This window comes from Artibeus jamaicensis, unplaced genomic scaffold (assembly GCF_021234435.1).
Source record: "Artibeus jamaicensis isolate MK-2021 breed Jamaican fruit bat unplaced genomic scaffold, CSHL_Jam_final contig_233, whole genome shotgun sequence".
NCBI lineage: Eukaryota > Metazoa > Chordata > Mammalia > Chiroptera > Phyllostomidae > Artibeus > Artibeus jamaicensis.
In genome coordinates, this window is record NW_026521486.1 from 2102191 (window position 1) to 2119973 (window position 17783).

The following is a 17783-nucleotide window of genomic DNA, read 5'->3' on the forward strand; positions in this document are numbered from 1 at the left end:
ACCTGGTGCTGAAGAGTGTGATGGAGGAGGGATGTCTTTGCTGGTGGGGGATGACGGTGGGCATGGTGGGGGCCGGGGCGTGGCTGGCCCCCCGATGAGAGTGGGGTGGGTGGTGGGAGGCGAGGGCGGCGTGGTAGTGGGGCAGCTGCCCCAGGCCTGGCGGCCGAGGGAGGGCAGGATGGGCAACTTTATCCTGGGTACGGGGTGGACGACGGGAGGCAGAGAAGGCTGCTCCTGCCTCTGGCTTCAGATGGAGGGGCTTCGGGGAGGGGGCAAGGCCCCCCGGGCAGGATCTGTGGGCTTTGGGGAGGAAGGCGGGCTCTCCGAGGTCGGCAGCTGCCCCCAGCTCCCAGCATGGCACCTGGCGCCTGGTCTGTGCCCAATGAACACGTGTCAGATGGTCACTCCTGCCCAGGGCCCAATAAAGCCCCCTGCTATGGTCAGGGCCCCTGCCTGGGGTGTCCGGGTGGGCCCAGGGGTGGGCCGAGGGCTGGTGACTTCCGGACTCCCCCGACTCAGGCCTTCCCAGGGTGACTTCACTGCTGGCGGGGAGCACTGGGAATTTCCAGGTGCCACGGCCACGCCCCTTCGGAAGGAGCTGCGTCCACTCCCTTGAAGTCCCCACCTTCCCCGGCCCACCCTGGGTGCCCGCAGTGGGCTGAGGTGGTGGCTTGGCCACATCCATGGGAAAAGCCCCAGCAGGTCACCCGCTCTGGTGGCACTGTCCCGGGGGGAGTACAGTGCCTGACATTCCCAGGTCCTCAGGGTGTCCTTCCTGCACCTCAGGCCCATGAAATGGGACCACTCAGGGAGGGCGCCCGAAAGGTGTGCCTGGGGGTTGCCCTGGCAGACGGGTGTCAAGAGGTCAGCAGCCTCAGGCTCTGGAAGCTCACCCTGTCCCCAGTAGCTCAGAGCACACAGGGCCTCCGGGCTCATCACGCAGGGCATGGGGACCCCAGGGACATGGCCCTGGACGTGCCAGGTGGGGGCTGCAGTCGGTTAGGACCCAGGGCCGGTGCTGGGCTGTGGGCCGGAAGCTGCTGGAGAGCTCCACCTGCCCTTTGTCGGACCCCAGCCGGTGGCCCTGTGTTGGGCTGGGGCTGCACTCCGGGCTGTGACCCCCGGGGGTGGACCAGGGTGGACCCCGGGCCCGGCTCGTCCTCATTTCCTTTCCAGCAGCTCCAGGGGCAAAGCGGGGTATGAGGTATGGTAAGGAAGTCCTCCTCGTTGTCTAGCTTCTGCCCCACGAGTGGGCATTGCAGGGGCTCCTGCTGCCCTCAGAGTGCCCACCGCCACGCGCTTGGTTCCCACCCTCCCCACAGAGGTGCTGAGAACCAGGGTTTGCAGCCGGGTCTGAGTGTGCACCCAGAGGACCCCGGGCTCCCCCTCCCCGCCTTCCCTTCAGCAGGGAGATTCCTGCAGGGGGAAGGGGGGCGGGAGGGCGGCCGGCAGGGAAGAAGGCTAAGGAAACAGGAAGTGGGGAGAAAGGGCCAGGGCCTGGCAGGCCCTTGGCTCTGGTACCCGAACCCTGCCAGGTGGTTGCATGGCCTTAGCGAGATACTCACCTCTCCAGCTCGGGGCTGGCCATAGGAGGTGGGGCACGCTCAGGTCCCCAGGCCACCACCTTGGGCAAGGCCCCGGGGCCCTGAAGGTGGGGGTGTTCTGAAGGTGCTGGCCTCATTAAGCACTCAGCACCTTGGCAGGCCTTCACCGCCCGATGCCCAGCGGGGAGCAGGCCGCTCCTGAGGGAGTGAGCACCCTGTCCCTCAAGGCATGCAAGCTAAGATGGTTGGCTAAGGAAGCCCTGGTGGCCCAGCAATTCTCAGAAGGAAAAGCCCAGGACAGCGGGCTGCTTAAAGAGCAAGGCAGGTGGTGGGGGCTGAGCCCTGGAGACTCTGGCCCAGAGGGGGTTCCCAGGTTTGGTGGGAGCAGGTGCGGGGGCCATAGACCCGGGAGGGTGGGGGCTGCACAGGTGTGTCTGCTCCCTGTCGACTGCCCACACACCTGCCTCTCGGACCCTGGCCAGAGTAGCCAGGAGGGCTGAGGCCGGGCCAGCCCATGAGGCGCCCAGACTCTGGGCCTGGCCATGGACCAGTGGGCCCTGCCGGCTCCTTCCCACCCGTTCCGCCCACCTGGCCACCCATCGTCCGTGCTGAAGTTGCAGGCTGGCACCCTGGTCACCCAGGCCTGCAAGGCACCCCCGAGTCCAGCAGATCTGGGGTGTCGGGGCCGAGGCTGAGGACAGGATTGGGGTCTCATGCCTTAGCTCACCGTGCACCTGTGCTACGGGGGCGCCCATGGTCCCTCCTGTACTCTGAGGAGTGAGGAGGGAGGAGGCCTCAGGAAGGTGTCGGGCACGGCCAGGGCTTCAGGGGGTGCGGTCGCTGGCTCTCTGCCCTCAACAGCCTCTGCAAGAGCCGGCCTTGAAGGCACTCGTGCTGGGAGGGAGGGTGCAGGGGAGACCTGGGTGGGCTTCTTGGAGGGGGAGGCATCGGGCCGGGCCCGGAATTTTGTCTTGTTGCTGGAGGGAGCAGGAAACCTCTGAAGGGAGAATTGCAGATGCAGTATGGCCTGAACCCAGGCATGTCACTGTGGGCCCCGAATGCCCAGCAGACGTCTGGAAGTGTCTGAGGTCAGGGATCAATGTCTTGGGGTCACGGCGACAGAGAGGTTCTGATTTCACAGATTTGGCAGGTGTGGGGGCTGCTCAGGGGGGTGGGGGGCCCTCTCGGCTCACCTCCAGCAGGTTCAGCCCTGCCCCAGAGTCCTGCTGGCTGCCTGCTGTCGCCCAGGTGGCCTGGTTTCTCTCCAGGGTGGGGCCCCAGGAGGCCAGGCCAGGAATGCCAGCTCCGTGGGGAGGGCGGCTGCCCGCCTGGCTGCTAGGGGTGGGAGGGAGCAGGTGACGGGCTCCTCTCTTCCCCCGGGACACTGAGGGCATCGAGCTGAGCAGAACAGTGGCCTGGAAGGCTGCCGCAGGCAGGACTCACGGAGCAGGGGCCCCACCTGGGGGCTGTCCTCTCCATGGGACGGTTGGGCAAACTGAGGCTCAGAGGGGCCAGTGGGAGTCAGCGGCTGAGCAGAGCCCGAACTCAGGGTGCCAACCCCAGAGGATTCTCTTTAGGGTATAGCTACAGAGACCTAGGTTGTCACCTCCGCCTCCCGCTTCACAGATGGGAAACTGAGGCCCAGGTGGGGCGGGGTTGGGGGGAGGGGGATGGCCTCACGGATCAGCGGTGCCCTTCCCCGCCTCCAGGCCCCTCTGTGCCTGCTCTGGGGACACCCTCATCCCTACCCACCCCCCCAACGCCCGCCCGCTTCTGGGTGTGTGTCCCCACCATCCCATCGCCCAGCCCAGGGCCAGTGCAGGGAGAGGCCAACCACCAGCTGATGGTTCTGTACTTTCAGATGAAGAAACTGAGGTTCGGACAGCCTTGGGTGCTTCCTGGCACCTGGGGATGTCCCCAAACCCCATGCTCCCCGCTGACCTGGGTCTTGAACTCCAGCAGGGGAAGGACATGAGCAGACTCAAGAAGACTGGAGGAAGGACAGGGGACCTGAGTGCCACTGGGCCTTTGCACCAGCCATGTATGACTGGGCCTGGTCTGTTCCTTTCTGTCCTGTTCTGTTCCATGGAGGAGGGCTGGGGGACCCATCTGGAGCCGAGCCCTGGCACTACGAAGGTGCCTGGGGCTTCTGCAGAGTGACCCCAGGCCTGGAAGATGTTCATGTCCCCGCCGAAGCCACCCTCAGCCCCCACAGGCTCCAGAGCTGGCCCACCTGTGGTTGGAAAGTTCTGGGCCAAGCCCTGCTCACCTGAGAGGCTGACGGGAAGTGGCCTTGGGTGGGCGTGAGGGCCGGGTGCCGCCCTCTCAGGTATTTGTCGAGTACTTCCTGGACCAGTGGGTCCAGGCTCCCCTCCCGGCTGATCTCAGATAATTAGAACATTCCTCAAATATTTTGCGGGAGGATGCCTGAGGAGGAAGAATTACAAGGCTCCCCAGGCCAGGAGCGTGGGCTGGAGGTGCCCTGGGCAGCTGGGCAGCCAGTGCTGGGCCAGGAGTGGGGGCTCGGAAGGGGCCGGGGATGGATGGACCCAACTGGGCCAGCTTGCCCCCACCTCCCAGGGAGCTGGGGCTGGGGTCAGGGCTCACAGTCAAAGCCGGCTCCGAGCCCAGCTGTGGTCCAAGTTGGGGATCCCCGCCCTGGGGAGCCCACAGGAGGTGGGGGTGGACAGTCCACCCCAAATGGTGTTAGGAAAAGCCCAGGGGGTCCAGTGCAGGGTCCTACTCCCTGGGGAAGACAGTGGGTCTGGAAGACAAATCAGCCTGGGGCCCGTGGGACCCAGTTGCAGGTGCACCGTCCACTGAGGGGTAAGGGGAGCGACACGGGCTGTGCTGGCGGCCAACCTGGTGACCGTGCCAGCTCAGGCCCCGAGGCCACCGTCCTGCCGGTGTGGGTGGGGCGGCCCCAGAGGGCGGAGGGGGCTGGGCGGGCTGTCTCCCCAACACAGGCCACCTCGGGGTGCGGAGGCAGGGGCAGGGACAGGTGTTCCCCTGGGGCCCCCTTCTGGCTCTAGGGGGAGGGGCCAGCCTGGGGGCTTGAGGCCCAGAGGGTTCAGTCCAGGAAGAACTTGGGCCATGCTGTCCCCTGTGAGTGCCGCCCTGGGCCGAGCCTCCGGAGCACTCCCAGGCTCCTGGGGCTGGGCCTCTGAGTCCAGGGACAGAGCCCGGAGGGGGCGCTGGGGCCAGTGGGCTCCCCCTGCTGCCATGGGCTGCGGTCTGTGTGGTTGGTGCCTGGTCCCTGTGGCCTCCTGGTGACATGCTGCGGCCGTGTCTGGGACCCCTGTTTGAGGGCCCCGTGGTCAGATCCGCCAGCCCTGGGCCTGCAGGTTGCTCTGGCACGTGTCCTGGGCCGGCAATGACACCTCCTCCCTCTGGCTTTTTAAACAGAAAGGCACATCCCGTCTGACCACAGCCATGCGGGGAACCCATGCCCATTGGGTCAAAGCCCCCCAGGGCACTCGGGGTGGCTCCATCCCCGAGACCCCTTCGCCTGCCCCCCTCCCACGCCTGGAAGTCCCAGGCCTTCTGGGGAAGGTGGGTGTTTTCTCAACCATATGTGAAGTGGGAATAAAAACTGTTTTTTATAGACCTAAGTGAAAATGGGCCATGCCCACCCCCAGCCCCCAACTGCATCCCACCCAGGGTGTCTGGTTGTGGTGCCCTGCTCTCTGCATGAGCCCAGGGACCGTCCCTGCAAGGCGCCCCAGCTGGTGGGTCTGAGGCGTCCCCACGTGCTCCACTTGTAGGCTCGCTGTGGGTCTGTCATTCCCATGAGTTTTCCCATGAGGACCCAGTGCCCGGTGCAGTGCTCAGTGGGCTGTGGGACAGGGACCCCCGTCCTGAGCCTGCCTGTCTTGGGGGGAAGGTCTGTGACTCAGCCCCTGGCCTGAGAAGCTCCTTCCAGCCCGGAGACAGTTGGACCTCCTTCAGGGCACCCCGAGGGTCCCCAGCGCATCAGGGCCCCCAGGTGCAGCCTCCTGCTAGAGACCAGTGGGGGAGGGTGGCTCTCCCGGTGGACGAGTGACCACCCCGAACTGTCTCAGAGGGCCAGGGACCGGGGTGATGAGGCTCTGACCAGTCTGGAGCAGGAGGTGGGGGTTGCAGCCCTGCCCCCCGCCCTTTTGAGCCACTCGGCAGGCAGCTGGACCCCTGGGACCTCTGGTCTCTGTGCCTGTTCTGTGGGAAAGGATGATGATTACTTCGAACACTTGCCACTCCTCTCAGCCGGAATCCAGCACGCTGCACCTTGAGCCACTAAGAACTGAACGGGGTGAGGGCCTTGGGCTAGACTCCCGGGGAAGGGACACCCGTGGGCGGGCAGCTCAGCACACGGGAGGAGGTGGGCTCCGCCTGTCGCAGCCCCCCAAGGAAGGGCCCCCTGCACCCCAGGGCCTCCTGTCCCCACCCCCTCACTGGCCCCGGAGCCACTGAAAGCGGCCTGTCTCCACTACTCGGGGTTCTCGGAGGCCGCATCTGTGGACGGAGTGCAGGCCGGGGTGAGGGCGGGTGGGCGTGCAGCCCCCAAAGGAGCAGGCTGTGGTCACGGGCTGTTGGTGAGCCCCCGGGGCCCCAGGCCGGCCACACGCAGGAAAGGCAGACGGCAGTTTTTAACGCTCACCGTGTAGGTCTTAAGCATCTTTTCCTTTAGTTTTTGTGAAAAAACTTGGCCTTTCATTCTTGTTAGTGCTCTAAGTAAGGTGTGCACTGGGTCTCTTCAGTTTTTTGTTGAGGCACAACTTATAGAACGCTGAGTGCAGCAGTGTCAAGAGCACAGTTGGATGCATTTTTACACCCGGGGGGCACCTGTGTGGCCACTGCCACCCAGCTCAGGATGGAGAACATTCCGGAACACAGCATGCTTCCAGGGCCCCTCCCAGTGAGCACCTCCCACCCACGTCAGCTCTGGTCGGACTCCGGCTCAGGGGGCAGCCCTGGCCCTGTCTGGTTTCTTCTGCCCGCCGTGCTGGGTGGGGGGGTTACCCACGGGACGTGCCGCCATGTGTCCGTCCTTCTCCTGGGACGGACACAGGATGACTGGCCCCGGCTCATGAGGGGCAGGTGCGCTCGTCCTTGGGGACCACAGAGCTCACTTCCCAGGGGCAGGTGCGGGGTGGCGAGCAGACCCGGCTCTGGCACCGCCGGGGCCGGCATCAGGCCCCATCACGGGCACGGCTGGCCCCAGATCCCCATGAGAGAGCTCAGGCCACGAGGGTCAACACCGACGACCCTGACTGCGGCTCCGTAGGCTGTGCCCTTCAAGCCCTGTCCTCTTGGCAGCACCAGGGTCTGTCAGGCTCATCACACCTCCGTTTCCCAGATGTGGAAACTGAGGCACAGAAAGGTGAAGAAACCTGTCTGCAGCCTCTCAGCTGAGGATAGGCAAGCGGGCCGGCGCCCGTGCCCTTGCTCCTGCCCCCTGCCCCACGGGGCTGCCCGCTGGGTAGGCTGGTGCCTGGCTACTGCCATAGCGGAGGTCCCCCCCCCCGCCCACTGGCCACTTCATGCCTTTCTGTCACCTGGGAGCTGCTGCCTCCCCCCTCACCCCACTGGAGCCACCTGGAGCGGACCCTTGGGGCCTCCCTGATGTCCAGCCGTGGCTGCCTCCTGGCACGGTGCCCAGCTCGAACCCAGTGCTAGGCCCTCGGCTGGCCTCACTGCCCTCTGGACTGAGACTGGAGTTCCTGTCCATAGTCCCCAGAGCTTCTCGTCTGCAGGGCCCGGGACCCCCTCTCCGAGCCCCTCCTCCGACCGGCCCTGGCCAGGGATGGGAGGATTCCCAGGCTCTGCCCCCTCCTCCTGGCGCCTCGCCCATGTCCTGAGGCCCCTGAGCAGTGCGGGGGGTGAGCCCAGAGCAGAGTTTTCCATGGAAAAATTACAGACTGAAACCGGAGTGCCCGCCTGGCTTCTCTGCGCACACGCCCGGCACCTGAGTGAGCTGCTGCGGGCCAGGAGGGTGCCCAGAGGGCTCTTCCCACTTGAGGGTGAGAGCCCCCTGTGGGCAGCCTGGTGAGAGTGTCCTAGCCCCCCTCAGCCAGGCCGCCCCCCGTCCGGGTGCTCCCTTCCCGAGCGCCAGTTACGTGGTTAGCCTGTATCCTTATCCTTACCTGGATGGCCGAGTGGGTCACTGTCATCGGCAGCACCCTCCCTTCCAGGCCGAAGGAAGACTGGGGGCAAGTCTGGGGGGTGGCAGGGCCGGGCCTGCTGGAGGGGGTGGGGGCTCGGGAGGTGGGGCTGACGGGGTGGCCGACAGGGCCCCATCCTCAAGCGCCAGGCGTGGAGGTGCCCGTGAAGCCGGGGGAGTGAAGGGGGGACGTGGAGCGTCCCCCCAGGGGAGCACGCAAGCTGTTTTGAGAATGGAAAGTGGGCATGACGTCCCCTCTCGGCCGCCTCTGGTGTTTGTGCTACACCCCCAGTACAGCACAAACACCCGAGCCACAGATCTGCCCGGCTGTGTGGCCTTGGGCAGCTCCCCCGGCCTCTCTGAGCTCCAGTCCACACCCCCGAGACTCGGGGCGAGGGGAGCCTGGCCAGAGAAGACTGAGACGTGGCTAAGGCCCCGTGGTCAAGGTCAGCGCTCAGAGCAGGGGTTTTAGTGTCTTGGGGGCAAACCCCACTTCCCAAGGAAGACGGTTTTGAAGTTGTTCTGAATTGTCAGCCATATCCGATCACTCACACTCCCGGTGCAAAATGCAGTGTGACTCTCCCCCACGATGCCGTATTTCACCAGGAGCCCAGGCACTGGCTGGGGGTGGCTGGGGACCCCCACCTCCCTGCGCAGCAGCCCCTCGTACCCTGGGGTGGCCCACAGGGAGTCCAGGTGGGGTGTCAACTGGGCAAGACCTGCCCCTGTCTTCTCCTCCCATCCCACCTGTGGCCAGGGCTTAGGCGTCCCGTGTATAGACGGCATTTTTAAAAATTGTGGTCAAAACACATGTGACGTAACCTTTGCCTCTTTAACCGTTTTTCAGTGTACAAGTCCGTGGCGTTTGGTACATGCATAAGGTTGTGTAACCATCACCTCCATTTAGTTCTAGAACTTTTCTCGTCACCCAGATGGAAAGGCCTCACCTATTAAGCAGGTGCTGCCCACCCCGCCCCCAGCCTCCCCCGAAGCCACGGACATTTCCTTGCCGAGTTTCCTTCGCTGGACATTTCACATAAACGGGAACAGGCAGGACGCGGCCCTTCACCGGGCACTACGCTCTGGAGGCCCGTGCACCTCGTGCCCGCGCTCCCTCTTTAGGACCAGCGCACCCCTGCGCGGACAGGCCACACCGACACGGTGGGGCTGCTGGCTTGTTCCCCCCTCCTGGTCGCTGGGAGTCGTGCCGCTCTCGACATGTGGGCTCACGTTCTTGTTTAAACACCTGTCTTCAGCTCCCTTGGATGGAGACCACGGCGCGGAGGCGTGGGCCCCCGGGCTGCACGGTTGTGCATTCCTGCCAGCGATGCCCAAGGGCTCCGGGGCCCCCGAGAGCGCAGCCGTGCCAGCGGGTGTGAGGTGGCCTCCCCGAGGTCCTGGCTGGCACTTCCCTAGTGTGAGTGATCTTTCCACCCACTCGTGGCTGTTTGCAGGTCTTCTTCGGAGACCTGTCTCTTCAAACCCTTTGCCACTTTTCAAGTTGGATTATCTTTTCGGGACTGAGTTGCAGACGCTCTTGTGGACGTCACCTTCCAGTGCTCGCTCGCTCGTTCGTTGGTTCACTTGTCCACTTCACAAACACTTACAGGCAGCAATCCGGGGCAGCTCCTAAGGCCCCAGATGCAGCTCGGACTGGACACCGCCCTCGAGGTGGGGACACCGGGCACGGGCCAGGGCTGAGGTCGGTGCTGAAGGGACACGTGCCTGCTGTGAGAGTCCTCGATGTCTGGGGCCGATGGGTTTGAACCCAGCAGGGCTCGTGCTTGGCCCCCGAAGGGAAGTAGCATCTGCTGGCCAGAAAAAGGAAGCTAGTGACACCCTGGGCAGAGGGACCAGCACGAGTGTAGAGGAGGGTCCTGGGAGGCCAGGTCCCAGGAGACCTCCGATTCTAGGCAAAGGAACCCAGGGAAACTATGGAGCGTTGTGGTGAGATCTGGGTGCTGGCAGCAGCAGGGCTGGGGGGCCTGCCTGGAGGTGGAGGACCAGGGATGCAACGACTGCTTTCAGCCACCCCAAGTGCCCCTGGAGACCCCAATCATACCCCATCTGTCCGCATTCCTGCCCCCAGCGGGGTTTTTACCCTGGGCCTGGGGCCTTGCAGCCTGACCACGGGAAGAAGTCGGGCAAGGGAGGCACGTGTCCAGCGTGCAGGACCCAGAGCGGGCGCTGACCGGTGGCCTGGAGCCTGGTGCCCGGCAGGGTTCCCATCCGTCTCATTTCCCCGGGTCGGGTCGGTTTTCTGAGCCTCTACAATTACTCTGGGCCGAATTCCCCAGATTCCAGCCCGCTCCCAGCCCCACCCGCCCGAGGCTCTTCCTCCACAACAGCCTCTGAGTTTCTGCCCATTGTGCCCATGGGAGGCCCGGGGGGGTCTCGCCCAGATTAGCAGGTGGGCTGGGCCGCGGTGGGGATTGGGTATCGGCCGGGTGTCCCGGTCTCAGCACGTGCTGCGGGCTCACGCCCCACGGGGACTTTCCCAGCCGGTGGAGGGCGCTTGGCCGCCCTGGAAAAACACTGGCCACTTTCTCTCCTGAAATGGGCAGGCGGGCAGTGGCCACAGGAGGGGCTCCCTGTGCAGCAGGCCAGGGCCGTGGGCTTGGGGAGCCCCTCAGGGTCTCCCCCACTGCCACCCTTCAGCCCTCACTAAGCAGCTGGGTGCCGTTTTGACACCCAGCTGTGGGCTGTCGTTCTGCCAAAACCATCCTCCTGCCTCCAGCCTGCGGCCCCTTCGCCTCTGGGCGCTTAAAACCAACCAGCGCAGTTTTGGTAGAAAGCAGTTTGGGGGTTCATCAAAAGACTTAAACAAGCTACTGTGTGACCCAGCAAGTCCACTCCTGGGTACACACCCAAAGGAAGTGAGAGCAGGGCTCCGGCGGCCGCTGGAGGACGCGGCCCTGAGGCCCATGGGGATGAATGGTCAACAGAATGTGGTCCCTCCAGACGGCGGAATATTACTTGGCCTTGAAAAGGGTCAGAGCACTGACACGACCGGCCACAACGTGGGGGACCCTTGAGGACATACATGATACTCAGTGAGAGCAGCTGGACACGAAAGGCCACATGTCCGTGGGTCTGAGAAGCCTGGGCAGGGCCACAGGAGCAGAGAGCCGCTTCTCACTGGCCAGGCGCTGCGGGGAGGGAGTGGAGAGGGGCTGCTGAGGTGAGCGGCGTCCTTTTGGGGCAGCGACACTCTTGGAGCTCAGTGGAGGTGGTGGCTGTCCACCGCTCGGAATGTACTAAATGGTGCGGGACTCCACCCTCTACAGTGTTTCCGGTTGAGTCGGGTGAACTGCACCTCACCAAACAGACGCTCACGCCGACCGCGGCTCCAGAAAAGGGAGGCTGAGGCTGGCGACACCCTCTGGTCTTGGCTCCTGGGGGAGGCCGGGAGAGTCGCTACAGGGCACCCTCAGGGGCGGGCGCCGAGGACATGATATGGGGCAGCGCCCCGCCAGCTCCACTTCCCATGAGCTCCCGTTTCGTCCTCGGAGGGCACCGGCCACCCAAAAACGAGTGGACAATAGCAGCAGCCGAGCACAGCCTGCCCGGTGCTCCAGTCCGAGCTTGCGTGGTGAGGGGCACCGGCATCTTGCCCCCATTCCACGGATCTGAAGACGGGGGCTCAGCGAGGCACGGTGCCCACCTGAGGTCATGCACGGGCTGCAGCTGCAGCCGGGACCTGGTGAGCTCGGCTCCCAGCCGGCCGCTTGGTCAGCAGCCTGCCCGGCCCAGGCACGCCTCCTGGGGAGCTGGGTCCACCACGACGGGGAAGCCCAGTTCCGGTGCTGTGGTGTGCTGCTCCGGGCAGCTGTGTCCAGCCCCAGGTTGATGGTTGTTGAATCCACCAGGGGGTCTGTGCAGCCAAAGCAGAGGCATGGGCAGCCATGTGGGACTCTCGACGTGTGATTCCGTGTCCCACATTCCCGTGGTCCGTGTGATGTGGAGGTCCAGGGGGCACGGGCACACGTGGAGGGAAGCAGCCCCAGGGGATGGGCCCCGCCAGCCGCTCACCTGCCCTGTCCCCTGCCATCTGCAGAGCGCTGTCATCAGTCGTGGCCCTGGGAGCCAACATCATCTGCAACAAGATCCCCGGTCTGGCCCCGCGGCAGCGCGCCATCTGCCAGAGCCGGCCCGACGCCATCATCGTGATCGGCGAGGGTGCGCAGATGGGCGTCAATGAGTGCCAGTACCAGTTCCGCTTCGGGCGCTGGAACTGCTCCGCCCTCGGCGAGAAGACGGTCTTCGGGCAAGAGCTCCGAGTAGGTAAGGGCGCCTCTGGGCTCTCGGGACCCTGCCCCCCCCCCCGGGCTTCGGGGGCCCAGAGGCCAGGCCGTCTGCCCACCTGCCCGCCCACTGAAGGTCAGGCCGGGCCCCCCACTGACCAATTCTGCACCATGGCACCTCCCTGAGCCCTTCTCCATGCCTGGCCTGGGTTGGGGCTGGGGCCCCAGCGAGTCCCAGACCTGGCCCGGCCCTCCGGGACACTGCCATGTCCGGGCCAAGGGAGGTGTCAGTGGGAGCCAGCCTGTGTGAGTGGACGAGGGTCTTCACTCTGGGCTGCAGGGCCGGGGAACATGGAGCAGGTCTGGGTGTGAGCCTGGCAGGCTGGTGGCGAGCAGTGCGATGCAGCGGTCAGAGGCGTGCCCTGGTGTTGCTGTGTGTGCCCAGGACCCCGTCACCCCCCGCGCCTGTGCTGCTGTAGCTGGACATGGGAAGACAGGAGTCGAGTCTCATGGGGCGGGGGGGGGGGGGCCGAGATGAGGAGGGTGCCCTGCCCCAGCAAGTGTCGTGTCGATGCTGCTGTGACCCTGAGAGCGGAGCGGGTTCCAGGGAGAGGGAGTGGCTCGGGCACACGGGGAGTCCGCCCAGCTGGAGGGCGGCGTGCAGGGTGCACGTGTGGGGTCAGGATGGGGTGGGGGAGGGGCGCGCCTCAAATTCCACGGGCAGTGGCCGCCGCCGCAGCCCTTTGGGCAGGGGTGGCAAGGTCTCTTCTGGCTGTGCCCCGCTGTGCTGTGCATGGTCCCCGGGGCCACACGCGGTGTCTCCAAGTCCTCCCAGCCCTGGGAGTCTCCGCCGTGCCCATTGCTTAGGCACGGAGACTGAGGCCCAGGGAGGGGCTCAGAGGGAAGAGTGGGACTTCCAGAGTCTGACCAGGACCTGAATCCAGCTGTGTGACTTCCGGCCACACGAGCTGCTCAGGGCTTCAGTTTCATTTGTAAAACTCACTCCAAGTGACGGGGCCCTCAGCTGGGGGCCTTTCCTAGTGTCTGCACACAGTAGGTGCCCAATAAACTGCCGTTGAACGAGTAAGGGTGGAAACAGTCACACAACCTGCCCCTCCAGGCTGTCTGAGTGTCAGATGGGGGAGTGACAACTCGGGGTGCGGCACGGAGCATGTGGGGGGTGCCTTGTTATCTCAGACCCCAGCCTGTGGGCACAGGTGGGCCTCTGACTGTGTGGGCACAGCGTGCCTTTCCGGTCCCAGAGAGCCGCAGCTACCGGGACCCAGGCCAGAGCCAGAGCTCTGCAGGGCTTGGAATGCCTGGCATGGGGCTGGGGTGGCACAGGGGAAAGCCCCCAGGGGCCCCTTTGCGGTGAGCAGCCTGTGGGTGGCACCTGGCGCAGCCAGAAAGATGGTCCCACCCCTCCCTGGGGCCCCACCACCCAAGTGCAGCTCTTCCCTCCAGGTACCACCTGGGGAGGCGGGGCTGCCCGGCTGTCCAGCGCAGTTCAGAGGCCCACCTGCCTGCCTGGGCCCTGGCAACCTCGCCCCTGGGACCCCGGGCTCTGAGACAGCGGTGAGCACCGTGTTGCACAGCTGAGGACGCCTGGACTCGGGGCAGGTGTGCCGGTGCCCGTGGCCACAGGGCTTGCGCACGGCTGGGCTGCGTTCAGATCCAGGTCTCCTTTCTGCGACATCTCCCCATGTACCGAGAGACAGGCATGGACATGGCCCCATGGCCGAACAGACGGCTGGGGTCTGGGACTTCATTTGTGATCACAAGACAGGCACTGGGGGTGACGGGGCCCTTTCCAGAATTGGGCCCCAGGCATGGGATTTACAGTTAGTTCCCCGGGAAATACCGGATTCCTGTGGGCCATCTAGAGCCTAGGGTAGTGTGGATCCCCGCCAGTGACCTTCCCCCTGGCAGGCACTGTCAGTGCCCGCCCAGGTCGCCTTCGCTGAAAGTCACGCCACCCCTGGGGGCTGTGAGGATCATGGCAATCAGCTCACCCTGATCCTTCTTGGAAACCAGTCCTCGGCCCCACAGCAGCCTGGGAGGGCCTGCAGCCCCGCCTGCGGGAAGGGCAGCCACAGCCAAGGAAAGACTGAAGTGGGGCATGAGGGGCAAAGGGGGCCATAAGGCCCCCCCCCCTCAAGGCAGGTTTGCACCAGGTGCTTAGCACGCCCCCACTTGGACGCGCATTTTGGAGGTGAACTCTCAGCCAGAGCCGTCCACACCCGTGGTCCCTGTTCCTCAGCTTCTCTTGCTCCCCGTTAGTGGCCAGGCCATTACTGACTTTCATGGGGCTGAGGGACCCCTCTTCCTTGGCTGGGCCCCCACGCACTGGGGCTTCCTCTTTTGTCTCCTGCTGCCCTTTCCCAGCCCACTCCGATCAGCTTCCCCCGGGGCTCAGCCCAGTCCGGTCACTCCCTGCGGACAGCTCAGCAGGCCAACCCACGGGAACCCCCGGCTCAGCAGGCTCAAACGGCCGGTGCCCAGCCTCCCCCACCCCACCCCCTGCCCGGCCTGACCGCTCCATCGGCTCAGGGCCACCTGGTGCTGCTCCCCCATCCATCTTAGCACTCTGCCCCGTGGTCGCTGCAGGGCCTGCCTCTCTAGCCCTCCCCCGGCAGCTGTCCCTGGCTCCTCCTGTCTCCCTCTCAGTCCCAGCCAGGCCATGCTCCCCCCCTTCCTACAAAACCTGCAGTAGCTCCCTATTGCTCAGGACGAAGTTAACTCCTCAGCTTGGAGTCTGAGTAGCCCTGCCTGACGTCACGCCTGCCTTCCTCAGCCAGGAGGGCTCTGGTGAGACTGGGCTGCATTCATCCACGCGGGCAGCAGGCATCCTGCGGGGTGCTCAGTGCTGGCAAGTGGGAGTCAGGGGCAGGCCGTGGGGCTGGGCAGTGTGGCCCGTCCTTGTCAGAGGCATGCGGGTGCCCCAGGCACCGGATGGGAGCTGGGCCATGAGCTGGCAGGCAGCCGGGGCCGCTTGCGGGAGCAGCCACTCAATTAATGATTGGCCCCAAGAGGGGGAATGGCCTGGGTGGGTGGGAGGGTCCCTTCAGGCCTTGCCTGTGACCTTGGGCCATGCCTGAGTCTTGAGAGCATAAGGGAAACCACTTAAAGGGGCACATCAACCCTGTGTACTGTCACAACCCCTTTTCCAGCACTCGATGCTGTTGCTTGCATGCTTCCAGGGGTGGGGAGCTCACTACTCCACTTGAGCTAGAGCATTCTTTTGCTGGGCCTGTGTGGGCTTTGCCCTTGGGCCCTCTGGGTGCTAGCTGCTCCGTCCCTCAGGAAGTTGAGGCCCATGCTGGCCTCCCTCCACCTATCTGGTCTCCCCTCATGCCTGGTGGCTCTGCCCCTCTGGCCAGCGGAGCCTGCCCCAGGCCTATGTCCTCATCTATTGAACGCAGCTTGTGGTGCAGGCCCCTCCTGACCTGTCTCTTCTGCTACCTGGAAATGAACTTGTGTGTTGGGGGGTGAATGTGTCGACAACTCAACTGTCTTCTGTAGTGAAGTGGGGGAGGGCAGGGCCAGGCGTGGAGATGCGTTGGGGGTGAAGTTTGTATCCCAAGGCAGCCTGTTGGAAACTCGGCCCCAGAGACCCCGAGCAGAGCAGGGCACTTCTCACAGGCTTCGTATTCCATCCAGGACTGCTGGCCACGGCTTCCTGGGCAGGGGGACAGGTGAGCTGAGACCCGAGGGAGGGTCGGAGTGACTCAGACTGGCCTGGCGGTGAGCGCAGGGAAGGGGCTCCAGGTGGGGGGAACGGCATGCGCCAAGGCCCAGAGGCCAGAAAGCAGATGGTATTTCTCAGGAACTGCAGGAGCATTTAGGGTGAGTGAGGGGAGGGAGACCTGTGGCCGGAGGAGGGGCAGGGCTGCAGCTCTGTGACCCGCGGTGGGAGGCTGTGCAGGCCCAGGAGGCGGGGAAGGAACGGAGACTCTGCTCTCCAGCCCCGGCCCTGCCCCCCGGAGCCCCCGTGCGGGGTGCCCATATGGAACTCCACCGGGCCGGGCACAGGGGTCGCCCCAATCCTGGCTCCCGGGGCCGCTGTCTCCATCCCGTTTGCTCCGTGGGTGAGATGTGTGTTGGGAGCCAGCCCTGAGCCCACCAGCCGCATGCAGGTAGGGTCTCAGCAAAGGCCACCAGGTCCTGGACAATCCAAGGTAGTGGAGTGACTGCCCTCTGGGGTCTCAGAGGCAGGGGTGGTGGCTCCAGGCCTTGTGCACCTACTGCGCGCAGGGCTCCTGCCCGGAGCCTTGCAGACCAAGTCCAGGGAGGTCCCCAGGAGGGAAAATGGCTCGGGGCCTGCACTGCCCCCTTGGGGGGGCCACAGGCCACCACAGGCAGGGGAACACCTGACGCACGGGACGTGCAAACTGACCTGTGCCAGGAGTGTAGGAGACACGACAGGTCTCGGAGACTGAAAGAGTAGAGCAGGTGAAATATCTCTTCAGCGATCTGTACGTTGCTTACTCGTGGAAACGGTGACACTGGGTAGGTTGGCGTTACTGAACAAACTTCACCTGGTTATTGTCACGTTCTTGGGACTTCTGTTGGGTCGCTGTCCGTGGGGTCAGAGCGGCCCAGAGGCAGCCTGGACAGGGTCGGAGTGGACATTTGAACCCAAACCTGACCGTGTCCTCCCAAGACTTGGTCCTGCAGCTCAGCTGAGGGCTGGGGGTCACTACACGCCGCTTCCTGGGCAGCTCAGGGCTGTGAGGCGGCTCCCTTGGGCAGCCCCTGTTGTTGCTCAGTCTGCATGCATTGAGCGCCTGCTGTGTGCCAGGCCTGGGCAGGGCGCTGGGAGGGGTTGCGAGGGCCACCCAGCCCTGCTCTTGGAGCCTTGCACCCAGGATGCCCTGAGGAGCGGACGTGGCTGGGCTCTCAGGCCCCAGACTTAAAGGAGGCACATTCGAGGGAGGGGCTCTGCTGCCATTCTGTCTGCACACACAGGCAGTGGCTGATTTTGCCAAAAGACAAGTCGAGGGAGCATTCACGAGGGTGGGCTGCCTGAGAGAGCAGGGGGCTTCTGGGAGGTCGGCCCCCTCAGGACACAGACCCAGGCCTCCAGCCCACGCTGCCCCCTTGCCGTATGGCTCCAGGCCAGCCTCTGCCCACTCTGGGGTGGCGCTCCCCTGCCCCAGCTGGAGCCCGACCCAGCTGCAGGGCTGCGCGGCGTGTGAGGGCCTCGCTGGGTCAGAACAAAGGCCCGGGGTGCAGGCGCGCCGGCGTGCTCGGACCTGGCGCGAGTTTTTCCAAGGCTCTGTTTATGGCAACGGCAGGGAAGAGCTTAGCGTGGAGACACTGACTCAGCCGGCGCTGAGCTGGGTGGGGGCCGGGGCGGGGCCGGGGCGAGACAGGGACAGAGAAGGACAGAGACGTAGAGAGAGAGTCAGGAACCGACAGGGAAGGACGGACAGAGACCGGCAGCACCCACGCAGTCTCACAGGCACACACGTGCAGCCCCGTTCTGGCCGGTCCCCGGGAGGGCCCCCTGATCACCACTCCTGCTGTGGAGGTTGGGGACCCGGTGTGTGGGCCTCAGCCCGGCATGGCCTGGGGAAGCTGGGGCCTGGAGAGTGAGGGCCTGGCCGGGGTCACCCTGCAGCCCCAGGCGCGTCTGGAGCTGGCCCCTGGTGATGGTGATTGGGCAGGGCTGTGGGTCTCCCAGGCAGGGCTTGGTGCCCGGCTGGCCCCGCCTCCCTTCCTCTGTCCCTGGTCACCCCAAACCGCCTGTGGCAGGGCAGCTCCTTGGTTTCCCCAAGCCTGACCCTGTCCCACCCAGGGGCCCATCTGGGCTCCTCTCTCCCTGAACCCCTCCCCCAGCCCACTGGCTGGTCT

General features: G+C 65.1%; 1 protein-coding gene across 2 annotated transcripts in view; it reads left to right on the forward strand.

The window, feature by feature from the left end:
* The window catches only part of WNT7B (Wnt family member 7B), a 44812-nt gene that overhangs the window by 11075 nt on the left and 15954 nt on the right, over positions 1-17783 (forward strand). For both annotated transcript variants that reach the window (XM_037160788.2, XM_037160787.2), the window contains exon 2: positions 11741-11967. In XM_037160788.2, coding sequence (XP_037016683.1) covers positions 11741-11967 — 227 coding nt within the window. The remainder of the gene's footprint in view (positions 1-11740; positions 11968-17783) is intronic.